The sequence below is a fragment of the Vipera ursinii genome, assembly GCF_947247035.1.
Source record: "Vipera ursinii genome assembly, chromosome: 1".
Taxonomy (NCBI): Eukaryota; Metazoa; Chordata; class Lepidosauria; order Squamata; family Viperidae; genus Vipera; species Vipera ursinii.
Genome location: NC_139512.1, coordinates 328,825,954 through 328,850,871, shown reverse-complemented (window position 1 = coordinate 328,850,871; position 24,918 = coordinate 328,825,954). Strand labels below are relative to the sequence as shown.

General features: G+C 44.6%; 1 protein-coding gene across 1 annotated transcript in view; it reads right to left on the bottom strand.

The window, feature by feature from the left end:
• PAPOLG (poly(A) polymerase gamma) overlaps positions 1-12,977 on the bottom strand; it is a gene marked incomplete at both ends in the record, with an annotated part of 39,310 nt that extends 26,333 nt beyond the window's left edge. Inside the window, 8 exons of the mRNA XM_083348436.1 lie at positions 1,846-1,935; positions 4,579-4,690; positions 5,807-5,860; positions 7,239-7,348; positions 7,502-7,583; positions 8,544-8,610; positions 8,805-8,960; positions 12,931-12,977. Of these exons, the coding sequence (XP_083204562.1) occupies positions 1,846-1,935; positions 4,579-4,690; positions 5,807-5,860; positions 7,239-7,348; positions 7,502-7,583; positions 8,544-8,610; positions 8,805-8,960; positions 12,931-12,977 (718 nt within the window). The remainder of the gene's footprint in view (positions 1-1,845; positions 1,936-4,578; positions 4,691-5,806; positions 5,861-7,238; positions 7,349-7,501; positions 7,584-8,543; positions 8,611-8,804; positions 8,961-12,930) is intronic.
• Positions 12,978-24,918: the final 11,941 nt, after the last annotated feature.

Sequence of the window (24,918 nt, the reverse complement as noted above, 5' to 3'; positions counted from 1 at the left end):
ATCAGGAACCATACAATGCATAGAACACCCAGTGCACATATTCCCCCCACCCCTCTCCAGATGCCAGTTCAGAGGAGGAGGAGGAGGAGTTTGAGTCTTCAGAGGAAAGTATGGACTGGACTATTGATCAGGATTGGGCTCAGTCAATGATAGCCTGATGCAGCAGCCTCAGCTAGGTGGACTGGACAAGGGACAGGCTGAGGCTGAGAGAGGCTAGCTGACCACTTGAAAAGTAGGACACTTTTAAAAAATAGTTCTTGTTCTGATTATTGTAAACGAATAGGAATGTGATATATAGAAAAGCAGTAAACATTTAGACTCTAAATAATATAATCGGAAGGATACATCTCTAGAACAAGCATACATTTAATTAACATGAGGTAGAAAACCTCTTCCTAAAATGTTTGGTAGACAGCAGTATGCTTAAACCATAGGCAGCCTCCTCTAGCATGTGCAAAGAAACACAGATATTGGTTTAAAAGGTCATGTGTTTCAATCCCTTGATTGAGCTGACATTTTGATTATAAAGATTCTCTAAAAAAGAACGAACTACTCCACTCTCGCTGGAAAATAACAATGTCTTTCAGTGTCCAGAAGCAAATCATTTTTTCCCCCTGTAGCTAAGGATAACTTCAGAAAATGCTAAGAGTAGTCATGTCTGCTATTATATGTATGTTCCAATAACGCACCTTCATAACTGATAAGAATGAGAAAGGAACTGTGACTTCAATATTTGGATTGAACTTTTTTGGCAATATGAATTAGGAATTACAGCAGAGTACAGGATATAATTTGTACGTAATTTTTATAACAAAGTGAGTGCAAATCTAATTTCCAATGAGGAACAGCTCATCATATTTTCTTGGTTATACTATTGAAGAAACTAGTTTCTTAATTCTCACAGGAACCTTAGTGCTACTTGCCAGGCCCAGAAGAGGCTTTTAGGTGACGTAGTAATAAGACAACTGCAATATACCTATTCTTGTTCTTAAAGTTAAAGGTAAAGGTTCCCCTGCACACACGTGCTAGTTGTTTCCGACTCTAGGGGCCGGTGCTCATCTCCGTTTCAAAGCCGAAGAGCCAGCGCTTGTCCGAGGACGTCTCCGTGGTCATGTGGCCGGCATGACTAGACGCCAGAGGCGCACGGAACGCTGTTACCTTCCCACTGTAGTGGTCCCTATTTTTCTACTTGCATTTTGATGTGCTTTCAAACTGCTAGGTTGGCAGAAGCTGGGACGAATAACAGGCGCTCACTCTGTTATGCAGCACTCGGGATTCGACCTGCCAAATTGCCGGCCTTCTGATCAACTAGCTCAGCGTCCTAACCCACTGAGCCACCGCGTCCCTATTCTTGTTCTTACATAGGACTGAATTCTGGTAACAGAATAACAAGAGTTGAAGGGGAAGTTGGAGATCTTTTAGTTCAACCCCCTGCTTGAGCAGAAGACCCTGTACCATTTCAGACAAGTAGTTGTCCAGTCTCTTTTGGATGGAGCACCCAGAACTTCTGAAAACAAGCTGTTCCACTGATTAATTGTTCTGTCACTTATACAATCTGGATAATGTCCACCTCAAATACCAATGCTTAATTATTTGCTATGGCTTAAAGTAGGTTTTGAGCATTTAACAGGAATGGCAAACACATATCCAGATGCTGCTTTGCAAACAGTACACACATGTAAATTTGTTTCAGGATCCACTAAATTTGTAGTCCAACTGCCATTATGAAGATTTGCAGAAAACATTCATATATGACAAACTCACTTGGCTTAACCTAGAGAGTCATTTCAAGGACTATTAAGTTGTGCAGCTGATAGCGCAAAATTTGATGTATTAAGTACTTACGCTTAGCCCACAGTTTAATTGCTCTGAGTGTCAGCCTGAAGTTCTCCTTGTTTGGTACCAAATGAAGTATTTCATCAGTGACTCTGCAACCTGCCGACAAACATTAAAGTTTCAAGTTAAATAGACAAAGCACCAATAAGGGCAAGCAATGGTTTACAGCAGCATTCCTCAGCACCCTGCTATCCAGATTCAGTACATCACACTGGCAAGAATTCCCAGCCATATTCAGTAAGTGGAATGTAATTTAACATATCTGAAACATTCCAGGTTGGACAAAGGTCTTTGTTTTGCTTAAGTCATCCTGAAAAAAATGACGAAAACTGGTCTTTATGTTATCCCACATAAAAAAGATTTTTTTTTGGAAAAGATGATTTACTCATACCCAGAGCATTTTACCATATTTTTCTATATCCAAGGATTATTCTAAATGCTAGTTCCTGAAATCTAGCTACTATAACAATCATGCAACATCAATATGTTTTTTGCCATTGCCTGCTTTCTAGGACTAAGAGAGGGCAATGGCCCAAAATCACCCAGCTAGTTTTGTGCCTAAAGCAGAACCAGAACTCAATGTCCTGATTTCTAGCCTGATGCCAATCTAGCTCTCAATATTAATAAGGTAAAGGTAAAGGTTCCCCCACACATGCGTGCTAGTCGTTTCCGACTCTAGGGGCCGGTGTTCATCTCCGTTTCAAAGCTGAAGAGCCAGCGCTTGTCCGAGGATGTCTCTGTGGTCATGTGGCCGGCATGACTAGATGCCAAAGGCGCACGGAACGCTCTTACCTTCCCACCGTAGTGGTCCCTATTTTTCTACTTGCATTTTTACGTGCTTTTGAACTGCTAGGTTGGCAGAAGCTGGGACAAATAAGAGGCGCTCACTCTGCTACGCGGCACTCGGGATTCAACCCGCCAAACTGCCGACCTTCTGATCGACAAGCTCAGCGTCCTAACCCACTGAGCCACCGCATCCCTACAACATTAATACTGTAGCTTAATTTTTTGTTTTTTCTTTCCAATTGGGGAAATGGATACAAACTCTCCAGATTTTCTAGGATTTATTCCTGAAGTAACTAGCCTTTTAACACATGAACTTATTAAATGCATAGACAGCATATTAATTAATAAAGATTTTATACATCATATTTCTATCAGCAGATGGCCAAATTGTTTTAAGAACAGGAATATTAAAAGAGAAAACCCCAAATTCCCAATAAAGTTTTGATAAAAGCTCAATAAAATCCTAAGAATATTTAGCTTGCTAAACTGCAACCCCAAGTGTATTATGGGATAAGGCAAAAGGCAAACAGGAGAGAGTTGCAAATATTATGGCTAAATATGAATGTTGAAAAGAGAAGTTTGCTGGAAAAGTTGTGGTAGGGAACATGTAGCATTAGTTAACTTATGTAACTTTGTTGAGTATTGTATTATGTATATGTGCAATGCTGAAATGTTAAAAATACAGGATTTACTTTAAAGGAACATGGAAAAAATATCTTGTGACCCGGTGACATATGGATGCTGTAACTTGTGGTAAATGCTGGTTAAACCTCACCAGAAGACATTTGAGAGGCTTTGAGACAGATGATCCTGTGTCATTTTCTTCAGCAGAATAAAGATTCTTTAAAATTTCCACCTAGGTGTATTCAGTGGGTACACTGAGTGTGGGTACACTGAGCAATTGGCCCAGTGCAGGATTGGGACAGCAATATTAAAAACCAATGCCTAGTTTTGTTTTGGTGAAGATCTGGTAGAATTTGTCTTTGTGTTAATCTGGTCATATCGTGTCAACAATAACACTATGATCTTCCTAACTTATCCAATAGGATTTTAGAATATAGAATAATAGGATTGGGAGGGACATTGAAAGTCTTTTACTTCAACCTCCTGCTGGAGCAGGATATCCTATATCATTCTGACCAAATGGTTGTCCAATGTCTTTTTGAAAACCTCCAGGAATGGAGCATCCACAACTTCTGGAGGCAAGCCGTTCCACTGATTTAATTGTTCTCACTGCAGGAGATTTCTCTTAATTCTAGGTTGGAGCTCTTTTTAATGTTTTCCACCCATTGCTTCTTGACCTGCTCTCAGGTGCTTTGGAAAATAGGTCGACCCCCTCTTCTCTGTCACAGCGCCTCAGGTTTTGGAAGAACATTTGTTGCAAAACTATTTTTTGCAAGAACTGAAGCATTTTTTTTGAATGCTGAAAAGTGTTACATGCTATTTACACCTGTGTATGAGAATTCAATCATGTTTTAAGCAAACTGAATTTCAGAAGTTGAAGATTCATGCAACCATGCGTACAGTAAGCTTTAAGAATTATAACAGAATAACAGAGTTGGAAGCGACCTTGGAGGCCTTCTAAATCCAACTTCCTGCTCAAGCAGGAAACCCTATACAGATAATAGTTGTCCAGTCTCTTATTAAAAACTTCCAGTGTTGGAGCGTTCACAGCTTCTGGAGCCAAGTCATTCCACTGATTAATTGTTCTAACTGTCAGGAAATTTCTCCTTAGTTCTAGGTTGCTTCTCTCAGTTTCCATCCATTGCTTATGAATGGAAATTAATGGATGGATCCATTCCATCGATTATCACACGATAATGCACACATTTGAACATCACCATCCAGCCACTTTTTCTGCTTTGAGAAGACAAGACAGTTATTCTTAGCCTGAATCCTCAAGCCAAGTTATAAAACTGCATGAAGATACCAGACTACGGAAAGCTTTTAAATTACCATTTAAACTCCGAATGCATCTGATATCAAGGCTTCTCAAATGTGCATCATCCCTAAGGTCCAGGCTATCTGAAAGGCTTGGCAGGGGTAGTCTTGCAAAGACAAGATCAATCTAAAATGTAAGAAATGAAAATGGTATCTCAGCAGTAACTCTAACAATGTGCTACCAAGTAGCAGACATTCTGGTTTGATTTATGTATCCTGCTCAGAAGGTAGAAGAAACATCTCACAAAATTCCATACACATAGCCTGTGTAATACTGTACTGAATCAATCTTGCAATTCATACACAACTCTTCTGGAACTGTAAAAAAAAAGCTGCATAATGTCAGCCACCATGACAAACTGCTGCATGCTCATTACACTTAGTATAGTCAGACTTCATTTTTGCAGGACCTACTTCTATATTCCCCATATCCTCAAGATTTATTAGCTGAACCCAAGGCTGTGTGAATTAGTAAATATCTTCTCTATTTCAGTATTTTCATTAGTAAGGTGTTTAAAAGTTTGCTTCTCAGTCTGCTAACATGACATGATCTTGTATATATCTTCCTTTAATTTACATATATGTTACAGTACACAAGTGTCTTTTAATAAATGTGTTTAATAAATAAAAATCACTTTATTTTTATATATTGACACAGAAATGCCTTATTTCCAATTTCCAATGAGAGCTATTTTTCATTTGCTTGCCACTTTATTGTATTATTAGTATTGTTTATTTTCCAATGCTTTTCTTTTTGATTACTCACCAGGAAAGATAAACGTTAGCTGAATTTTTTTTATGCTAGCAATTATGTCACTATGAAGACCAATGGAAACCTAGTCCAAATTTGCTCCCAGGCGGATCTGGCAAAATTCTGTTACTTCAGTTCACAAGCTAAGTGCCAAACCATTCCTAATCTCAGCTGTTTATTACATCTCTTAATTCACACTTGGAGAAAATATATATAGGCACCTGTCTACTTATCCAAACATCACTTTAAGAACAAGTTCCGCTCTTAAAAAGGAGAACCGGTATCATCAAATTCAAATTTCAAGCAGAAGCTGTCTACAGTACATAATAGGCAGTGGTGGGATTCAAATATGTGAACAACCAGTTCTCTGTGTGGATGCCCCTTCCAGAAGTCCATTCTGGGCCTGGGCAACCAAAAATTAGCTACTGGTTCTGCTGAAGTGGTGGGAACCGGCTGAATCCCACCACTGATAATGACAAAAACTATATTTACCTCAATACCATCAAATTCAAACTTTATTACTGGTACATATGCATCTTCTACTGCCTGTAGGAGGGAATGAAAAACATATTCTTGAAGTAGTTTTGAATTATTTCACTACTTCCAGAATGAAGATATGCAACACAATCACAATGTAACTTTTCCTAAAGTAAAATAGAGGGCTCAGATATCTCAGTGTCCCCAAAGACATAACCTTTAAATAACTCAATAAAAAGGAGAATCTATCACATACTTTTAAAATAGCAAGTTTGTTTTTACTAAAACAAAATTTAAGTTATACCAGTACCCCATATCAGGGTTCAGATTATAAAAGTTTATAATAATCCTAGGTTCTACATCCCAGACAAGGTGTAAGAAAGCCTAATTCTAACAATTAACAGAATAATAGAATAAGAGTTGGAAGGGATCTTGGAGGTCATCTAGTCCAACCCCCTGCTCAGGCAGGAAACCCTATATCATTACAGACAAATGGCTGTCCAGTCTCTTCTTAAAAACTTCTAGTGTTGGTGCACCCATAACCTCTGGAGGCAAGTGGTTCCACTGATTAATTGTTCTCACTGTCAGGAAATTTCTCCTTAGTTCTAGGTTGCTTCTTGTCCTGCCTTCAGGTGCTTTGGAGAATAGGTTTTCCCCCCCTCTTCTTTGTGGCAGCCCTCAAATATTGGAACACTGCTATCAGGTCACCCCTTATTAATTAACTACCCTTATTATTAACTACTCTTGAATGGCCCAGTATCTCTGGATCTTCAAAAAAATAATCCTGACGAATTCATCTTCAAAAAAAAACTTAACTGACAAATACAGGCAGCCTTTCTGTAAAATAGCTTAGATAAAGCAATATTTTTCCTTCTCTTACTCATACATCAGTGCTTCTGTACTTGGGATCTTCCCAAAGCTAAGGAAACAAGAGGGGATAAGAAATAAAGCTTTCATATTGTGGCAGACCTCCTGTGTGCATCCCATAATTCAAAGTTGTAATTGTTGATGCAATAGAACGAAAATGAATAAATAGGAAATAAACATACTAATGACTTATTTTAAATTGACTGTCTGCCTTTGCTGCCTTCATTATATGTCCCTCCAAGACCCAGAAGAGCTCCCAGATCTAAATGTTTTCCCAGAGGGGGGGGGGACATTTAGAGCGGTGTTTTTAAAACTTTAAGATAAGTGGACTTCAAACTCCCAGAATTTTCCAGCTAGCAGGAAAGAAAGTTGAGAAATATTAATTTGGGGCATAAACCTGAACGAATCTAAACTTCAATTAATACAAAATAAAACATGTTTACAAATTTTGTATCACTTCAGTGCAGCCTTTCTGAACCTCTCAAGGCTTGTTAATAAACCATTTTCACACAGTGCTGCCCAACCATCAAGTGAATGACATGCACAACCGAGATGGTTAAAGAAAGACAAAGGGACTTACTCTCAGATTTCTGATGCCATTTTGGATTTTTAACTTTTCAAAAAATGACTGGAAGAAGTCTGATCTTTCTATGTGTCTAGGGGCTACACAAAGCGCATCTATGTCAGCACCTACCGAAAAACAGTCATAACAATTAGTTGATCAAGATGAATATGTTCACAGTTCAAGACTGTTTATAACAGCCTTTCCCAATCAGATAGTCTATCCATGCCAGCTGCAAATTAAGTAAACAGCTGCAGTCCAATGTATCTGGTAGATCTTACCTTTGGTGTGGACTCCAAGACGATAGGAACCAAAAGTGAATATTTTGCCACCAGCTCTGGATGAGATTGAAGATGGCAAGTTCTACAGGAAAGTAGGAAGAAGTTTTACTTTGAAAAAATAAGTGATTCCAATAATGTATACAATTATATTTAACATGTGCACACACAGAGGTACAACAGTGTTTCCACTATCTTCAATTTTTTAACATTTTCATCAATCCTCCTATTCCAGAAGTATTTCAATTATAGTCATTATTCCCATGTTTTGCCGTCACTGGTAAGATGGCAATAGTCTTAACTAAAGCTGTTTCCTCTTCCCAGAACTTTCTGATGCAACTAGTATTTTTAAAATTTGCTTAATCTTTTTCCTTCTTTTCCCCACTTATAGCACATCTACTTAACTGTAAACCAATTTATCAACTGCTATGAACCACTCTGAGTGCATTTACGGAAATTATACAACAGACTGGCATATTCTGGCATTATGCTTAGCTATAATGTACTGTAGTTTTTGCTCAGTTTTATGTTTTGTAATTTCAGCCAGTGAAATTTTCAAGCCATAACTTATGATTTAATGCATTCTGTGTGCCAAGTCAATTGTAGCTTATTCACCAATCTTTGAGCAAACACTCGCTAACTAAAAAAACTCAAGTTGACATCTTGTCCTCAGCCTTGCCTGCCTCCACCTTGGAAAGGAAATTTTGCAAAGAGAGCTTTTGTTAAAGTTTGACTCTATCAATGATTTAACAACAATGATAGGTCATGAGCTTTCCAGAGCAATCAAGTATCATTTGCTGCAAGTCTTGTGGCTTCAAAGATTATCCCAATTGCCACCAAAATAGGGCTGGCAGGAAGGAAGGGAAAGTGGGAGATGAAGAGCTCCATGGAGGGAACAATTGGTCTTCTGATATATGGCAGGGTACCTATAGCTTGACAACAAACGTCTCTCAGATAACAGCTAACTCTCTATTACTCCCAACAGAATTCTAGCTGAAAACAAGATAAATAGTCTGGAGGAGTCAAGCTTTGACAGGCCTCTTACCTTACTTTCAGCAACTTCTGCAATCCAGTCTTTAACCAAGTTATTTAGTTTGTCAAGAACAGCTAACCTGCAGTGATGAAATATTTAACATAAACAAAACATTTAAAAGTAGTGCTAAAAATTGGTGCCAAGGGGTTTATCCTATTGTAATTCCACCAAGAGAAACTCACTATTAGGACTTTGGTAATTTATTTATTTATTATTATTTTATTAGAAAATGTTCATTTAAGACCAGTAGTTACTACATGTACTCCCTTTTACCTGCAATTCAGCTCTTCTTCCTCTTCAAATACACCAAAAGGCTTCAGGGCTTCAATCAATTTCTGTGAATAGATATAATCTATTTCCCTTGGTGGTGCCAAACTAATGGGAGAAGTAATTCCGTAGTGCCTTTCCAGCTGGTTCTCCAAAAACTTTCTGTACAGAAAATTTACATAAATCAAGACTAAGGAGTTTATTTTTCTCCATCACAACCAACTCCTTTCTTCACATCCCCATTGCATATGAAGTAATTTATCTTATTTAAAGTCCAGAATTTGCAGGAAAAAAGCTATTATAGGAAATAGTCTCATATCTGAAGTGAAATTCTACAGTTCAAGCAAAGGCAAGTTTCCATAATATTAAAAACGAAGGTTTCTACTAATGTCAATTCAATTTTCAAGATAGCTTGCATCTTAAGGCAAAAAAAGGATAGGTTTTTACACAGAAAGCAGCATCGCTTTGCTGTTAGTTGAAATTTTAGAAATGTATATCTTCTTAACAGTTTTCCTAGTATTACAGACTTTAGTGCGTAGATACACAGTTAAAGATCAGTCTATCCTGGCTTGATTATTGCAGTACATTTATTTGTAAGTCCACTATTGCATGCCTTTTACAAATATAAAATGATTTGTAAGTTTTGCATTGTGTTCACTAATAAGGATCCCACCCATTTTTTCATTGTATTATAAATATAAATTAAACTAATAACTTTCAATGTAGTTTTTAAAATATTTTGATATGTTTGACTCAGAATCAATTAATTATAGAAAATACAACATCTAAGAATGACTGAAGTGCTAAGTAGATAGTTGCCCCTCCTAGAGTTTGGCACATTACTGTATGAAACAGATCACTGCAAATACAGGAATGTCTGAAGCAGACCCTCATCCCCTTAACCAACTTCTTTCTATTTTACTGTACAATATTTTCACATATTCATTCATAAGTAAGTCATGCTTATAGAGGGAACATTAGCATTACTTTCCAGCATCATTATCTACTGATAATCTCCATTTCAAAATTCTAGTTAGTTGCTTTTTTGTCTTTTATTTAAGCATCCTAAATCATATTCCTGTGTGATTAGGACAGGAGTGGGCAACTTTTGAATGTTGTGGTATCCATATGGTTCTTCATCAGCAAAGAGCCTACAGTGAATGGAATTATGATGAAATACGGTATGCAGAATTTTCTAAGGGCTCTTGGTGTGTGTGTGTGTGTGTGTGTGTGTGTGTGTGTGTGTGTGTTATATTTGAGACATTGGATTTTAAAATTAAGCAGCAGCAATGAACAGATTTCTTCCTCACTACAATCCTGAAGTGTATCAAACAAAGTGAAACAGACACACTCAATTCATTTCCCAAACCAAGAAATTCCCAGAATTGAGTTCACAATCCCTTCAAACCATCAGGCATTTCTTATTTTCTTTTTAGCTATTTTAAAATTTCAGCAGCACAATTTCGTTCTTCCAACTATTCATCTGTCAAACATCACTCTGAAATTTTTGCTGTAAATCACACTGATCAACCAATAGTTTACTCCACCTTTTATCTACTGTTAATCTCAAATAATCAGAGAGCAGAAATGCTTTCATATAAGGAAGGGAAATTGTTTGTCTAACTTAATACTATTGATTGTGGCAGTAGGTTTCAGGGACACAAATCTGTCGCATTATCTGATCCCTAATCCCTTTTGACTAGTGGATAGAGAGAAGACCCAGGCTCTTCTATGTGGAAAGCAAATGCTCTACAACCAAGCAATCTCTTCTCCAGCAGTGAAACTGAGCACAACAAAGATTTGGGCAGCAACAAGATATACCAGAAGGCACTTTCAAAAGAAGTCCCACCCTTCCTTTCCAAAAAATGACCAAGATGGCCTATGACCTATCTGGATTATTATGAAAGGCAAAGCAATTATTGACTCAGGAACTCACCCCTGCTTACATATAATTTTGGAAAGGAATTCCATAATCTCTCTCCCTTCCAGTGTCAATGTCTTCCCCTTGTTCATGAATAATTTCTTGGCCTAGCCATGTATCTATATTAACCTTCCTGACATCCTCCAGATGCTCAATCCCCCAAAATTCTCAGCAATGGCCACACCTCCTGAGGAATTCTATTAGCTAGATTCCATACATCTGGAGAGTGCTCAGATTGAGGAAGACTGTCCTACATTATAGACACATTCCCTGATAAGACCAGGGGTCTTCAAATTCGGCCCTTTTATGACTCATGGATTTCAACTCCCAGAATTCTTCAGCCAGGCATGCTGGCTGAAGAATTCTGGGAGTTGAAGTCCATGAGTCATAAAAGGGCCGAATTTGAAGACCCCTGGATAAGACCATTGGATTGAGGTTTGGGTTCATGAGAAAGAACTTAAGTCAGAATGCAACAAAAGTGTTAATGACCAGGAGAAATAAGAGGAAAACAAGATTGTATCTTTTCTCCCTTGATATTGTGCACCTGATTGCTATCAACTATCTAATAGTTAAACATCTGTGGGGGTAAAGGGATCTATATTGTATGTAAGGAGAGCTTAAAACCAGCCCATCTAGGATTAAATCATGAGGAAACCAACTAGGTTGGAAAACTTGTTATAAAACCAGAGACCAAAAAACATCTACAGGGGAGGTCATTGGTTACAAGGTTGGAATTGCAGCCACAGGTCTCAGTAATCTAAACCCAACCTAAATAAGTGGGACTCAATTTCAAGTAAAACATCTGAGGTCGCACAGTAAAGAACAAGGTGGCAAAAGGAGTGGACTATGCCCAAAAGAATTCTTGTTTTATCCTTCACCAGAGATGGTTTCCCCCCTCCAAAATCTACAGCACATTACTTAACTAGAAAAGGGTAAACAAGTCAACACATTCACTGACTTTGGCCATGTACCTAATCATGTTGAGTCCTCTGACGGATACTACCTTATTTTTAGTTGCTAATCTAGCAAGTAAAACACTCATCCTAGAACAGAACAGGAAGCTATCTCAACTTTCCTCTTCACCTTTTATTGTTAACACTGTCCTTCAGGAAATCTAATGCTTGACCAGGGTTACCTTGCTACCAGAGAAGCAAGCAAACAGCCCCAGAGGGGATAAGTGACAATAATGAATTAAGATGGATCATAATGTTCCATAGTAAACAGGGCCACTCTCTATACCCAGGAGCCTAACTACATACACCAAATTAAATGTAGAATAAACAAGGGGACAATGCATTCACCTGCCTTATATTGGGAACCTCTGAAAAAATGGCCTTTCAAAAATGTAATAACTTGGCAGAAATGATTCAATGTATGTACCACTTTAGGGCCCACTATCTCATTCTCTGCAGGTGTAGAATAAGTATGCTCATCAACAGCTGGGGAGGGGGAGCAGTGACACAAGCTAACTACATGGCATCCTGGAGTAACAGGAAAGGGTAGATATACTGAGACTTCCTAGCTCCATTTCTAAAAAAAACTGCAGAAATTGGGCAACCTAGTTCTCTGTAAAAAAAAAAGGCATAACAGTTTTCAGTACCTTGAAACTTTTACTTACTATACTTCGCCATAATTTTAATGGACTAACATCTACTGCCTCAGACATAAGAATTAGCTTGAGGGTGTAAGTGTGGATGCTTGCTTTCAGACACAAAGTACGGGGAGGGGGGGAGGAGAAGATAAACCACAGGGATCTCAAAAGAAAACGAAATGCAAGATACTTTTTCTTCTGTCTCTCTTCGGTATATTTCTGCGCGTGTGTATGAGTCCTTGCCAACTGATACTAAAGCCATTCAAAGTACGCCAACCTCCCCAAATTTCCACGCGCATTGGGGATGACGGGGCTGCCGTGCAATACATTTGGAGTACAACACTTTTTCACTGCCTTATCCCCCAAGAAACATGCCTCGGGTTTTTTACGGTTTTGCTTCTAGCGGTCGCATTTATCCAAAGAGCTCTAGAGTGAGTTAGGTTTCCATAAAGCCAATGGAAATTCTGAGCTGAGCGTGGGAAGGGGAGAAAGCGTCAGCAGCGACCGCAGCGGGTCACACGCGTCCACCTCGCTTTCCTCAAGCGAAGAAGAGCCCAGCGCCTCCCAGGCTGCCCTTTCGTGAGGTGACGTGGTAAGTCTCCGCCCCCCCCCCCCCTTACCCGCACGTCTCCTTCATGCCCACCGCCAGCATGAGCTCTGCATGCATTGACCGCCTTCAACGCACGCAACACCTGCATTCAACCACCGCCTCCTCTCTCGGTCTCCTATATAGGGAGGGAGGAGCACTCGCCACGATACAGAAGCAACAGCGCCCTCCGCTGGTGAGGCCTGGTATAACAGCGGTCCACTTGCAGACTTCCGTTGTCTTCTCGGCTCTTTTCCTCTTCTTGTGGGTCAGCTACTGATTCGTAAATCTATGACGAAGGTTTTGGGAGATAATGTTTCGCAAAACTAACAACCATCGTCCCTCAACCTGAATCTCGTCGTTTAGACAAACCAGTCTTTTTTTTTTCCGTTCTAGTGTCCATGCTGGTGGAGAGTTGGGCCCGACACAACTGCAGAAACTTCAAGGAACAAGACTGGTGTAAACTCTGCGTGGTATCCATTCTTGCCATCCTATTGCCTGAGCTGAAGCATTGGAAGTCCTGAATTGTTTCCTGGGGGTGCTTAGGATCTGGCAGGGATGAAATAAGCTCCGGCTAAGCCCTGCCAAAGCTGAATATTGGTTGTCCTTGTTAGGATAGCATTCCTCCCACAAGGTTTTGCCATTTCTCAGTTGATGAGAAACTCCTCTAAGGAAAGTCATGGCTTTGGGGACGGGGCAGTGTTGCTCAGCTTCAGCTGCTATGCCAGTTATGATTCTACCTTGACCAGGATGCTTCAGTGATGGCAACTCATGCCCTGATCACCGCACAATTAGACTGCTTGAATGTGCTCTACATTCAAGCAGCCTTTGAGGATGACTGAGAAGGTACAGCCGGTTCAAGCGGCAGCAGCAATGTTCGTCAAAGGACGACTGTTAGAGCCGAATTTCATCCATCCTACACTTCATGTGTCTGCTGCTGGCAGGCTTCTGGACCCAATTCAAAGTATGAGTTATCATCTGAAAGTGGCTTCACCCAGTTTTATCGGGCAATTCCCTACCAAGATAGAATCTGTCTGGCCAGTATGAACACCTAAAGGTTGACCTCCACATTCTGCCAGGCTTATGAGGTGGGGGTGGGGGGCACAGGCCTTCTTGGGATGGCCTCTATTCATTGGAACCTCCAAAGTGAGGATGTTGCCTTGTATTTAAGCAAGTTAAAAGTGCTAAAGTTAAAACCAGCTACCATTTGGCCTCTTCCCTATTTCATTCCCAATTGTTTGGACCTTATATTTTGCTTTTCTCTTTGTATATCAGTTGTGTTGTTTGCCTTCCAATGTCCTAATCCAGTTTATCAATATGGCAAACAAATATGTTTATTGTTTTTCTGCCAATTCCAAACTGGCCATTTTGGTACTGAGGCACATTTTGTGGTGGTGATATGTGGCAGACTGCCAGAGTCATGCCCCTGTCTGGTCATCTGTGGTTTGTGGGGGCTCATAAGGAGATCCCACATAACCCATGTGTTGGTGAATATGGGAGGCAGGCAGATGTGCACCTGGGAGACCTGCCAATACCTTGCCCAGTGTGTATTTGAGAATAAAAGTACTTCTAGCAAACTCAGTGTTGTGAAATCATATTTATTATCCCTGTCCAGAGTTAGTATGAAGGGTGCCCACAACCATATTGGAACTTGGGAGGGTGATTGGGACAGCACTGGCTGTTTCAGGAGTTTTCCTAATTCATTCTGGTTGCTTAACAGGTTGTATTTGCAGCAAGGAAAACGGCGGGGGGGTGTTTTCGGAGGGAGGGAGTGGAGCCAGTGAAGCCAACCACTGCTATGGAAGTAGCTAACCTGCATCTCTGGTCAGCTGAGAATTTTAGGGTAAGAGGTAGAAAATGCAAGTGGCAGAACAAGGCTCGAGTTCCTACCAAGTAGTAGCCCCTTTATCCACCCAGAAGAATGAGCAGAGGTGGAGCCAGTCAACTTGTAAAGTTGTCAGCTTGTTTTTCCAAAATAACTTGGAACACTGTATTATTTTAATTTAATTTAATTTATTAATATTTCTATACCGCCCTTCTCCCTGAGGACTCAGGGCGGTGTACAGGGCAAGAATAAAACACAGAAATGTACAAAAATTAAAAGATAATTAAATGCATGCCCGATTAAAATACAATTGATACATAGTAAAAACCCCAATAAAAATGATAAAAAAACCAAAAACCCACCAATCCCCCCTCAGGCCAGGCCGGCTTGCTCGAACAAGTATGTTTTCAGATCGCGGCGAAAGGAGCGCAGATCGGGTGCCGTCCGGAGCTCAACCGGTAACTGGTTCCATAGCTCCGGGGCGCCCACAGAGAAGGAGCTCCCCCTGGGGGCCACGAGATTATCATGGGGACACACAAGGGTGGGGTGAGGTGCCAATGTCAGATTAGCAGTTTGTTGGCATATGAAAGGGCCTTACTAAGAGTATCTCAGAGTGTGATAAAAAAAGTCAATATGGCAGATGCAAACATCTAAGTGAACCAGTTGGAGCTTTGATTGAACTATGGTGGCTGCCATCTTTACTTTCTTGCTCATACCTTACACACACCCTGATCCTTTCTATGTGTGCACAATGTCTGCTATTACAGGAATTGATCTGTCGGATGGATTTCTCAACACAACATTCTGCAATCCTGGGATCTGAATTCAGCATATCAATCATTTATTTAAGATGTTTTCCTATTTCTATCCTGTGACCTTTTGATATAATCCATAACTGCTCTGCTGTATATTGCAAAAGGTACTTTTTGTTTTAATTTCCTTGTATTTTGTCTTGGCTATATTTTTGCTATATAACTTCATGCCAACAGACAAAAAAGGTTGTAATGTAGTGGGTCCGACGCAAGGAAGAGACGCCAGCCGGAGTACGAGTTCAGCTCTTTATTGTGTGTGTGGGGGTTTGTACTGAAGAACAAGGGCTACCTGGCCTCTTTATATACCTGGCCAGGTAGGCGGCCAGCCAATGGGGTTGGCCCTAGGTTTCCCGCCAAAACCGTCCAGGCCAATGCCCCCTGGTGGCTGCTGATATGCAGATGCCTGTACCTGGATACATAACACCCCTCCCCCCTTAGAGAAGAACCACCTTGTATACTATAACACATACATAACTATTTACAAAACAACATAATGTATAACCGTGCGTTGATGTCACTTGCACACATAGTCTGCTAGGTACGCAGATGTCCTGTGGGGTCTGGTGGACCGTCTGGGTGTGGCTACTCCCTGGCCCAGCCTGTCTGGCTCACGAAGTTCTTGCACTGGGTCAGGTCCGGCTGCCAGGTTCCTGCCACTGATGATGCCCTGCTGCTGCTGCAGGGCTGGCTGAAGGAGGCCATCTTCCTCAGGTTCAGGGCCCGTGTGGTTTCCAGTTGGTCTGGCCTCTTCTGGGGTGTGATTGTCAGGTTGGGTGTGTGTGGTGCACTCAGGGACCCTTCCTCTGAGCTGGTCAATATGACACCTGATGTGTCGATTCCCCTCCACCCCTACTATGTAGGATAGAGGCCCCCTTTTGTCAACCACTGTCCCTGGAATCCATGTCTGCCCCACCCCGTAGTTCCTTGCCCAAACCAGGTCCCCCACGTTGAGTACCCTGTGTGATGCAAGCCTGTCCATCTCTGCTGCCACTCGGTCAGGGTGCAAACGGTCAAGCTTGGTGATGAGGCGCCGTCCCCATCGTAGTTCTGCTGGGCTCTTCCCGGTGGCTACGCACGGTGTGGTGTGTTGGGTGAGCAGAAATTTTGCCAGTCTGTGATGCCAGTCCCCGCTGATAATGTGCCGGAGTGCGTCCTTGGTCGTCCTTACCATCCGTTCAGCTTGCCCGTTAGTCAATGGGTGGAAGGGCGTGGAGGTGGCATGTCTAATCCAATTCGCCTTCAAGAATGCCTGGAAATCATTAGTGGTAAACTGAGGCCCGTTATCTGACACAATTACGTCGGGGAGGCCGTGTGTGGCAAAGAGGGCTCTGAGCACCTGGATTGTCCTTGCTGAGGTCATGTTGGGGACAGGGACTACTTCCAGCCACTTAGAGTGGCTGTCCACTACCACTAAGAACAGTTGGCCCTGGAACGACCCCGCATAGTCGATGTGAATGCGGGACCAGGGTGTGTGTGTGGCTTCCCACCTGTGCACTGGGGCGTGAGGCATTTCTGGCCTAGATCTCTGGCATGTATAACAGGCCTTGACCCGTTCCTCAATGTCCTTGTCCAGCCCTGGCCACCAGAGGTAGCTTCTGGCCAGTGCCTTCATCCTAACCACCCCCGGATGTCCCTCATGTAAGGATTCCAGTACCTTGTCCCGGACTGCGGTGGGGATGATGACCCTGCTTCCCCAAAGGAGGCAACCCTGGTGCGTGGAGAGCTCGTGTTGCCTGGTGAAATAGGCCTGGAACTCAGGCCCTGGAGACTTGTCCTGCCACCCCGTGCAAACCCATGAGTGTACCCTGCTCATGATGTTGTCAGTGGCTGTGCTGGTTGCAATCTCCTTGACATGTACTGGGCATTCTGGTAGTTCCTGCAGGGCTAGGATCTGTGTTGCTGGTGCCGGGTCGGTTTCAGTGGAGTCTATGGGTAGCCTACTTAGGCCGTCTGCGTGGCCTATCTCCTTCCCTGCCTTGTGCACCAGCTTGCAATTGTAAGCTGCAAGGAAGATGGACCACCGGAGCATTCTGGGGGACAGTATTTGGGGGGTCTGCTTGTCCGTTGTGAACAGGCCTAGCGGGTTTGTGGTCTGTGTAGACGGTGAACTCTCTGCCATACAGATAATCATGGAACTTCTTGATCCCTGCCACGATTGCCAGGCTTCCCTATCTATTTGGGCGTAGTTCCTCTCTGCTCCAGACAGCGTCCTGGAATAGTAGGCTATAGGAATTTGAGCCCCATTAGGCTCGAGGTGGCTTAGTACCGCGCCCACACCATAAGGGGATGCATCACATGCTATGCATATGGGCTTTGTTTCAATGAAATGAGTTACTGTGGACTTGTCAGACAGTAGCGCCTTTAAGGCTCTGAAACTTTGATTGTGGACGGAAGTCCAGATCCATGCTGCCTTTTTGTCGAGTAACCTGTGGAGTGGCTCTGCAATGGCTGCCTTGTGTGGAAGGAATGTGTGATAGAAATTGAGCAGGCCCAGGAATGCCTGTAGCTCTGTGTTGTTCTTAGGTGTGGGTGCCAGTTTGATTGCCCTCACCTTGGACTCTGTGGGGTGGATTTCCTTGGCATCTACCCTGAATCCCAGAAATTCAGTGGATGGAACACCTATGCTGCACTTCTCCCTCTTTAGTTTGAGTCCAGCAGTGCGCAGCCTGGTTAGTACCTCCCTCAGCCTACCTGCCAGTTCTTCAGCTGATGCTCCTGCGATCAGGACGTCATCAAAATAAGGGCAAACCCCCAGAATGCCCCTGAGCGTCTTCTCCATGATCTCCTGAAAAATGCCAGGAGCTACGCTGATCCCAAACTGCAGCCTGTTTAACCTGTTTACCCTGTGAGTCACTATCGTCTGAGTGTCAGCCATTGCCCAGGTAACCATGAGTTGCTGGTATGCCTGCGCAAGATCGAGCCTTGCAAAGATGGCGCCGCCTTGGAGGGAAGCGAGAATGTGGTTGACCGTGGGGACTGGGTAAACGTGCGGGTTTAAGGGCGCGGTTCACCGAACACTTGTAGTCAGCACAGATCCTTACCTCCCCATTGGCCTTTAGTGGGGTGACTATCGGGGTCTCCCACTCCCCCCCATCTACGGGCTCTAAGATTCCCTGGGCCACCAGCTTGTCCAGTTCGCCCTCGATCTTTTGCTTGAGCGCGAAGGGGACTCGCCGCGGCCTGGCGCTAATGGGGGGAATGTTTGGGTTTAGCTTGAATGAGATGGGGAGCCCTGTGTACCTGCCCAGCGTCCCATCGAAGACGTCTGCGAAGTCTTTGCAGACGGCCTCAATGGATTCTCCCTGGATCCAGTGGATCCCGGTGTTCTGTACCAGCCTGCTACCGGCCCTGTATTTAAGGGGAATGTGTGGGAGGGCTGGTTTGCTGAAGGCAACCGCTTGGATTGTTCCTGCTTCTTAGCTCGTGTTTTATGGTTGGTGTCTTGTCTTGCTCTTGTTTTATGTGAATAAATTTGGCAGGCTTTATTCCAGCCTCTTGCTGTTTGTAAAGGGGTCGTCCCTGCTTTTGCTGCAGGGCCGGTAGCAGGCTGGTACAGAACATGGGCGTCCTTGAACAGGGCCAGCTGTGGGTCATCTTCATCCACGCTGTCAGGCTCACACAGCTGGGTCTGCATCGTGACCAGATGAGAGGGGCCTTGCTGGGGGCTCTCATCAAGCTGTCCAATCCCCTCAGCAAGCTCTTCAACACCCCCCTCCTCCTCCTCTGAGTCATCCGACCCAACTGCCGAACCCACAGGCTGACCCTGAATCACAACACCCGGAGACTGTGATTTCCAGGGCCTCAAACCAGTCTAGGCCGACTAGGCTGGCTCTCCGGCCCTCTACCACTATAACCTCCAGGTGCTCTTCGCGACTCTTAAACCCCACAGACACGGCCTCCCCCTTTACCTTGACCGGCGAGTTTTGGAAATCGGTGAGGGCCAAATTTGAGGGCCGTAATTTAATCCGCTGCTTGCTCCGGCTGTTGATGTAGTTAAGGGTCTCCTCCGAAATGACGGAGACCGCTGATCCGGAGTCAAGCTCCATGCTGCAAGGAATGCCCTGCAAGCGGATTGTTAGTTTAATTTTTGGTTTGAGCAGCCGGTGGCTACCCGTGTGGTGGATGGCCAGCCAGCTCTCGACATAGCCAATTCGTGATTTGATCGGGGCCCCAGTACCTTCGAACAGCGATTCCACTGGATGCAGCTCGTGGATCTCTTCTCGGGGACGGCGGCTACGACAGACTGCGGCTATGTGGCCTGTTTTCTTGCAGGCCCTACACGTGGCTGACCTGGAATTTGCAGAGGCTGCGCACGTGGTTTCCGCCACAGCCTGTGCACTTCTGCGAATTGTAGTTGCTCGCCGCCTTGAGCTTGTCCGGGCGTCTGCCTCGGTGGTTGGGGGTCGACTTCCGCCGGAGGAGGTCGATGCTCTGTCCGTCCTCCTCGTCCTCAGCTGAGGCGACCTGCTGGTGGATGCTGGCCTCCTGGCTGCTGGTTTTGGACTCCTGGATGGCCCCGCAGGCCGCTTCATGGGTCAGGATGGCGTCCTAGGCCTCCTGGAGCGAAACCTCCTCTTTTTCGAACAGACACTCTTGCAGCCGCGTGTCTCGAAGGCCGCAGACCAGCCTGTCTCGTAGCCGTTCCTCCAGGTTCGAAAACTTACAGGCGACGGCAGCTTCTCGCAGGGCGGCGATGTATTTGGCCCTGGACTCGCCGGGACGCTGGTCCCTCTTCTTGAACTGCGACCTTGAAGCCAACTTGGACAGCCGGGGCTGGAAGTTGGCGTTAAGCTTGGCCACGAGGTCCCGGTAAGAGACGGTATTGATGGCCTCCGGGGCGAACAGGTTTGCAGCAATCTCTAGGAGTGTGGGTCCCCCTATGCAGAGCAGGGCAGCCGCCTTTGCGCCGTCCTCCGAGATTTGATTGAACCGCATGTACAGCTCGGCGTGCGCCACGTATCAGGCCCATTTCTCAGGGTGGTGGGTGTCAAATTCGCAGGGTTGTCCAGCCCGTGCCATCGCTTGGTCAGTTGTTGGTCTTGAGTCACGGTTGCGGTGACCGGTGTTGGTCTAGGGGGCTGGCGGTCGTGTCGGGGGGGGACGAAAGGAAAATATGCCTCTTTCCTTCAGCTCGCGGTGCATTCCCCCTAGTGACTTCAGCTCTTCTGTCGGCAGTATCCCACCTTCGTCACCACTGTAATGTAGTGGGTCCGACGCAAGGAAGAGACGCCAGCCGGAGTACGAGTTCAGCTCTTTATTGTGGGGGGGGGGGTTTCGTACTGAAGAACAAGGGCTACCTGGCCTCTTTATATACCTGGCCAGGTAGGCAGCCAGCCAATGGGGTTGGCCCTAGGTTTCCCGCCAAAACTGGGTTTCCCGCCAAAAGCATCCAGGCCAACGCCCCCTGGTGGCTGCTGCTATGCAGATGCCTGTACCTGGATACATAGCAAAGGTGGTGGGAGTTTAATTGATCCTTTCAGCATAAACAAATAGATTATCATCCAAGCAATATACTGTTCTAATTTCTGTATTTTGACTTTTGTATCTCAGGCAGGATCAGTTTGAGGGAGCCTTCATCTTTTATAGTTAGCTTTACTAAGGATTTGAAATTGGTTCTCTCCCTTTTAAGAAAAACCCAACTGCTTGGAATAACCTCACATTTTATTAATGTTCTTGGTACAAACAATCATGTCATCATCTTTAACTGAGCAAAGTATTATAAGATAATAATAAATTCATGTCTTCAACGTCCCATCCCAGACATATGTGCAGAAGTATTTGAGGGCATGGATCCTTACATTTGGTATGTTTTTTGTAGGAAATGCTGATATCTACAGGTGAAGGGTGGGGATGTACATAATTATATGTTGTATATAATGTAAATAATGGTATCTGGGAATGACCTTGGGAGACAGGTGGAAGAGTCACAGCTTAGACCAGACTTGTCAAACTTGCGATGTCTGTAACATTGCGTGACATATCGGAGCCTTTTCTCTATTGCCGGCAATGGGGTGGGCGCAGTTTCCTTGTGATGCGTTCTGTATTATATGTGGATAGTTCAGTTATGCAGTTTATGTGTTAACATTATTGATTCATAAAGGTTTAACATTATCAGCGGAACATGAGGTAAATCGTTGACAGCGGAACACGAGGGAGTTTTGACAGCTGTCAAAACTCCGGACTGGCGCATGCGCACGAGTTGACAGCTCGCGGCTGTCAAAACAACCAAGCCGCCGCACGAGGAGCAGAACTGTCAAACGAGCCGCAGAGCTGATTGGAAGAGAAGTAAAGCGGGAAGAAGGGCGGCTCGTGATTGGACCGTACGACCGGCGCCAGACTATAAATAGCCTAGTGCTCCTGTATCTTTTCGCTCTGTCTTAATAAATCAGTTGAATGTTACCAGCTGTCTTGAGTGGTCTGTTCCAGCCACTTCACTGGCGACGAAGGTGGGATCCGCTTCCAGAGCTGAAGTCACGGCTAGGGGAATCCTCAGCCGATAGAGCGAGTCACTGGGAGTTTTAACTCCCCAGCGAAGCGGACCACCGAGCCCAGACAGCATGGCAAATTTCGGACGAGTGAGGGAGTTTGACACTCACCACCCCGAGCGATGGGAGTCGCATCTGGGGCAGGTAGAGGGATTCCTCCTCGTCAGCAAAATAACTGATGACAGAGCCAAGGCAGCCGCACTACTGTACATCAGCGGTCCGCCCGTCTACGATGCTGCTGTCGGACTATTCAGCCCGGTACCGATCACTGAAGTTCCATACTCAGAACTCGTAGACCGGCTCAGCAAGCACTACATGCCGGCCCGTTCAGAACTGTACTGGCGGGTACAGTTCGCCCAACGAAGGCAGCGGCCGGATGAACCAGCAAATGATTTCATCGCGGGAGTCCGGCACGCTGCGCGAAGCTGCAACTTCCCCGACTTAGAGGACCGGATTCGGGACCAGGTGGTCATTGGGCTGAGGGACGAACGTCTCAAGAAGAAAATCACGTCAAAGCCCGAGATGACCCTCGCCCAGGTCTCCCGTGAGATTTTGGCGTATGAAGATAACCACAAGAAGCCCTCCAACCGAACGGCAATGGAACCCCAAAGCAGCGTCCATCAGGACGAAGCGTGTCTCAGCGACGAAGAGTCCATCGATCTAACTGACACCGATGCATTACAACGCCGAATGGAAAGAAGGCAAGGTAGACGGAGCGACAACAACGACCGTCCCAGTCCAAGAAATTTCACCTCAGCCCAAAGGGAACAACGAAACGCCTGTGCCAGCTGCGGCGGAAACCATGCCCGGGCAAATTGCCGTTTCCGGAGCGCTAAATGTCATAATTGTGGCAAGACCGGCCACATTAAACCCGTCTGCCGAGGCCGTCCCCGCGACAACCTGCATGAAGTAGAGGCTGCTTCCCCAGGTACGACAAACCACCGAGCCAGTAAGGGAAAGCCCTCAGAGGGGTTAGTGAAGACAGTGGAGGGAGTACACAGCTTAAGCCCTAAGGTAAAAATTAAAACTAAATTACAGGGAGTCTATTGCGACATGGAGGTGGATTCAGGTTCAGCTGTAACCTTAATTTCGTCTAGAACGTATAGAGAAATTTGTGAGCGCAGTAAAAAAACAATACCATTAAAAAACCCTCAAGTTCAATTAGCTGACTACCAGAAGACACCAATTCAACTCAAGGGGAGGGCTAAGCTCTGGGTAGAATACAAGAAGTTCAAGGGACCACTAGAAGTATTAGTCACCCAGGGGGATCGCACTAATCTGATAGGGTTAAACTGGTTTAGCCCTTTAGGAATTGCCCTCACAGGCGTCAACGCCATTCAGACATCAACCCTTGAGACTGTCTGCAGGAAGTTTGCAGACGTCTTTGATGGTTCCTTAGGCAAATACACAGGACCTCCCATCGCCCTTAACTTAAACCCCGCCATACAGCCTATTAAAATCAGGGCCAGGCGGGTCCCCTTTGCCCTCAAACAAAAAATTGAGGACGAACTGGAACGCCTTGTCAAACTGGGAGTTTTAGAACCTACTGACGGGGGCAGTTGGGAAACCCCCATAGTAACACCACTGAAACCAAATGGCCAAATTAGAATATGCGCAGATTATAAGGGGACACTCAACTTAGCACTTAATGCCCACTCTTACCCCATTCCAGCAGTTAGGGACGTCCTGGCTTCTATTCGCTCAGGCGCCATTTTTGCGAAATTAGATCTCACGCAGGCGTATTTGCAGTTGCCGGTGACAGATGACACCGCGGCAGCCCAGACAATCGTCACTCACCGCGGAGCATTTAAAGTGACAAGACTACAATTTGGCATTTCGACCGCCCCAGGCATTTTCCAAAGTATTATGGAAAAAACATTAAAGGGAATCCCCGGGGTCTCCCCTTACTTCGACGATGTACTTATCGCCGGAGAAACAGAAGCCATCCTAGCTGACAGACTGTCAGCTGTGCTAGAGCGATTCCGAACGGCCGGATTTAAACTAAAAAGAGAGAAGTGCTCTATAGGAGTTCCCTCTACGGAATTCCTCGGGTATAAGATTGACGCCCAGGGCATTCACCCGACAAACGACAAACTAAAAGCCATCCAAGCAGCCCCCAGCCCCAAAAACAAACAGGAACTTCAAGCGTTTTTGGGATTATTAAATTTTTACCACGCCTTCCTCCCCCACAAGGCTACTATTGCAGAGCCACTTCATAGGCTTTTAGACAAGGGCAAATCCTGGACCTGGACAAGAGTGCATGAAAACAGTTTTCAGTCACTCAAGAACATCATTTGTAAAAGTTCCACTATCACACTATTCCAGGAGGACACCCCCGTCTGCATCGCTTGTGATGCATCTCCATACGGGATTGGGGCAGTCTTGAGTCACCTGGACCAGGACGACACCCAAAGACCCATTGCATTTTACTCTCGGACTCTGACTAAAACAGAAAGGAACTACGCTCAAATTGACAGAGAGGCCCTGGCCATCGTTGCCGGGGTTAAAAAATTTCACGACTATCTGTATGGCAGACAGTTCACTATCTTCACAGACCACAAGCCCCTATTAGGCATATTTACTTGGGACAAAACGACCCCGCAAATATTGTCCCCTAGAATCCTACGCTGGTCAACCTTTCTATCAGCTTACTCCTACAAACTAATATACAAACCAGGCAAGGAACTAGGGCATGCAGATTGCCTAAGCAGACTCCCTATACGTTGCCACGACCCAGACCCAGCCCCTGCGAGCAACATTATGGCCATCGAGGAATTACCAGAATTCCCCCTCACAGCAAAAATCATTGCTGATAACACCGCGAAGGATTCAACTCTCAGCAGGGTTCTGCAATGGGTCACAACTGGATGGCCACACACAAGCCCAGCAGAAACATTTCG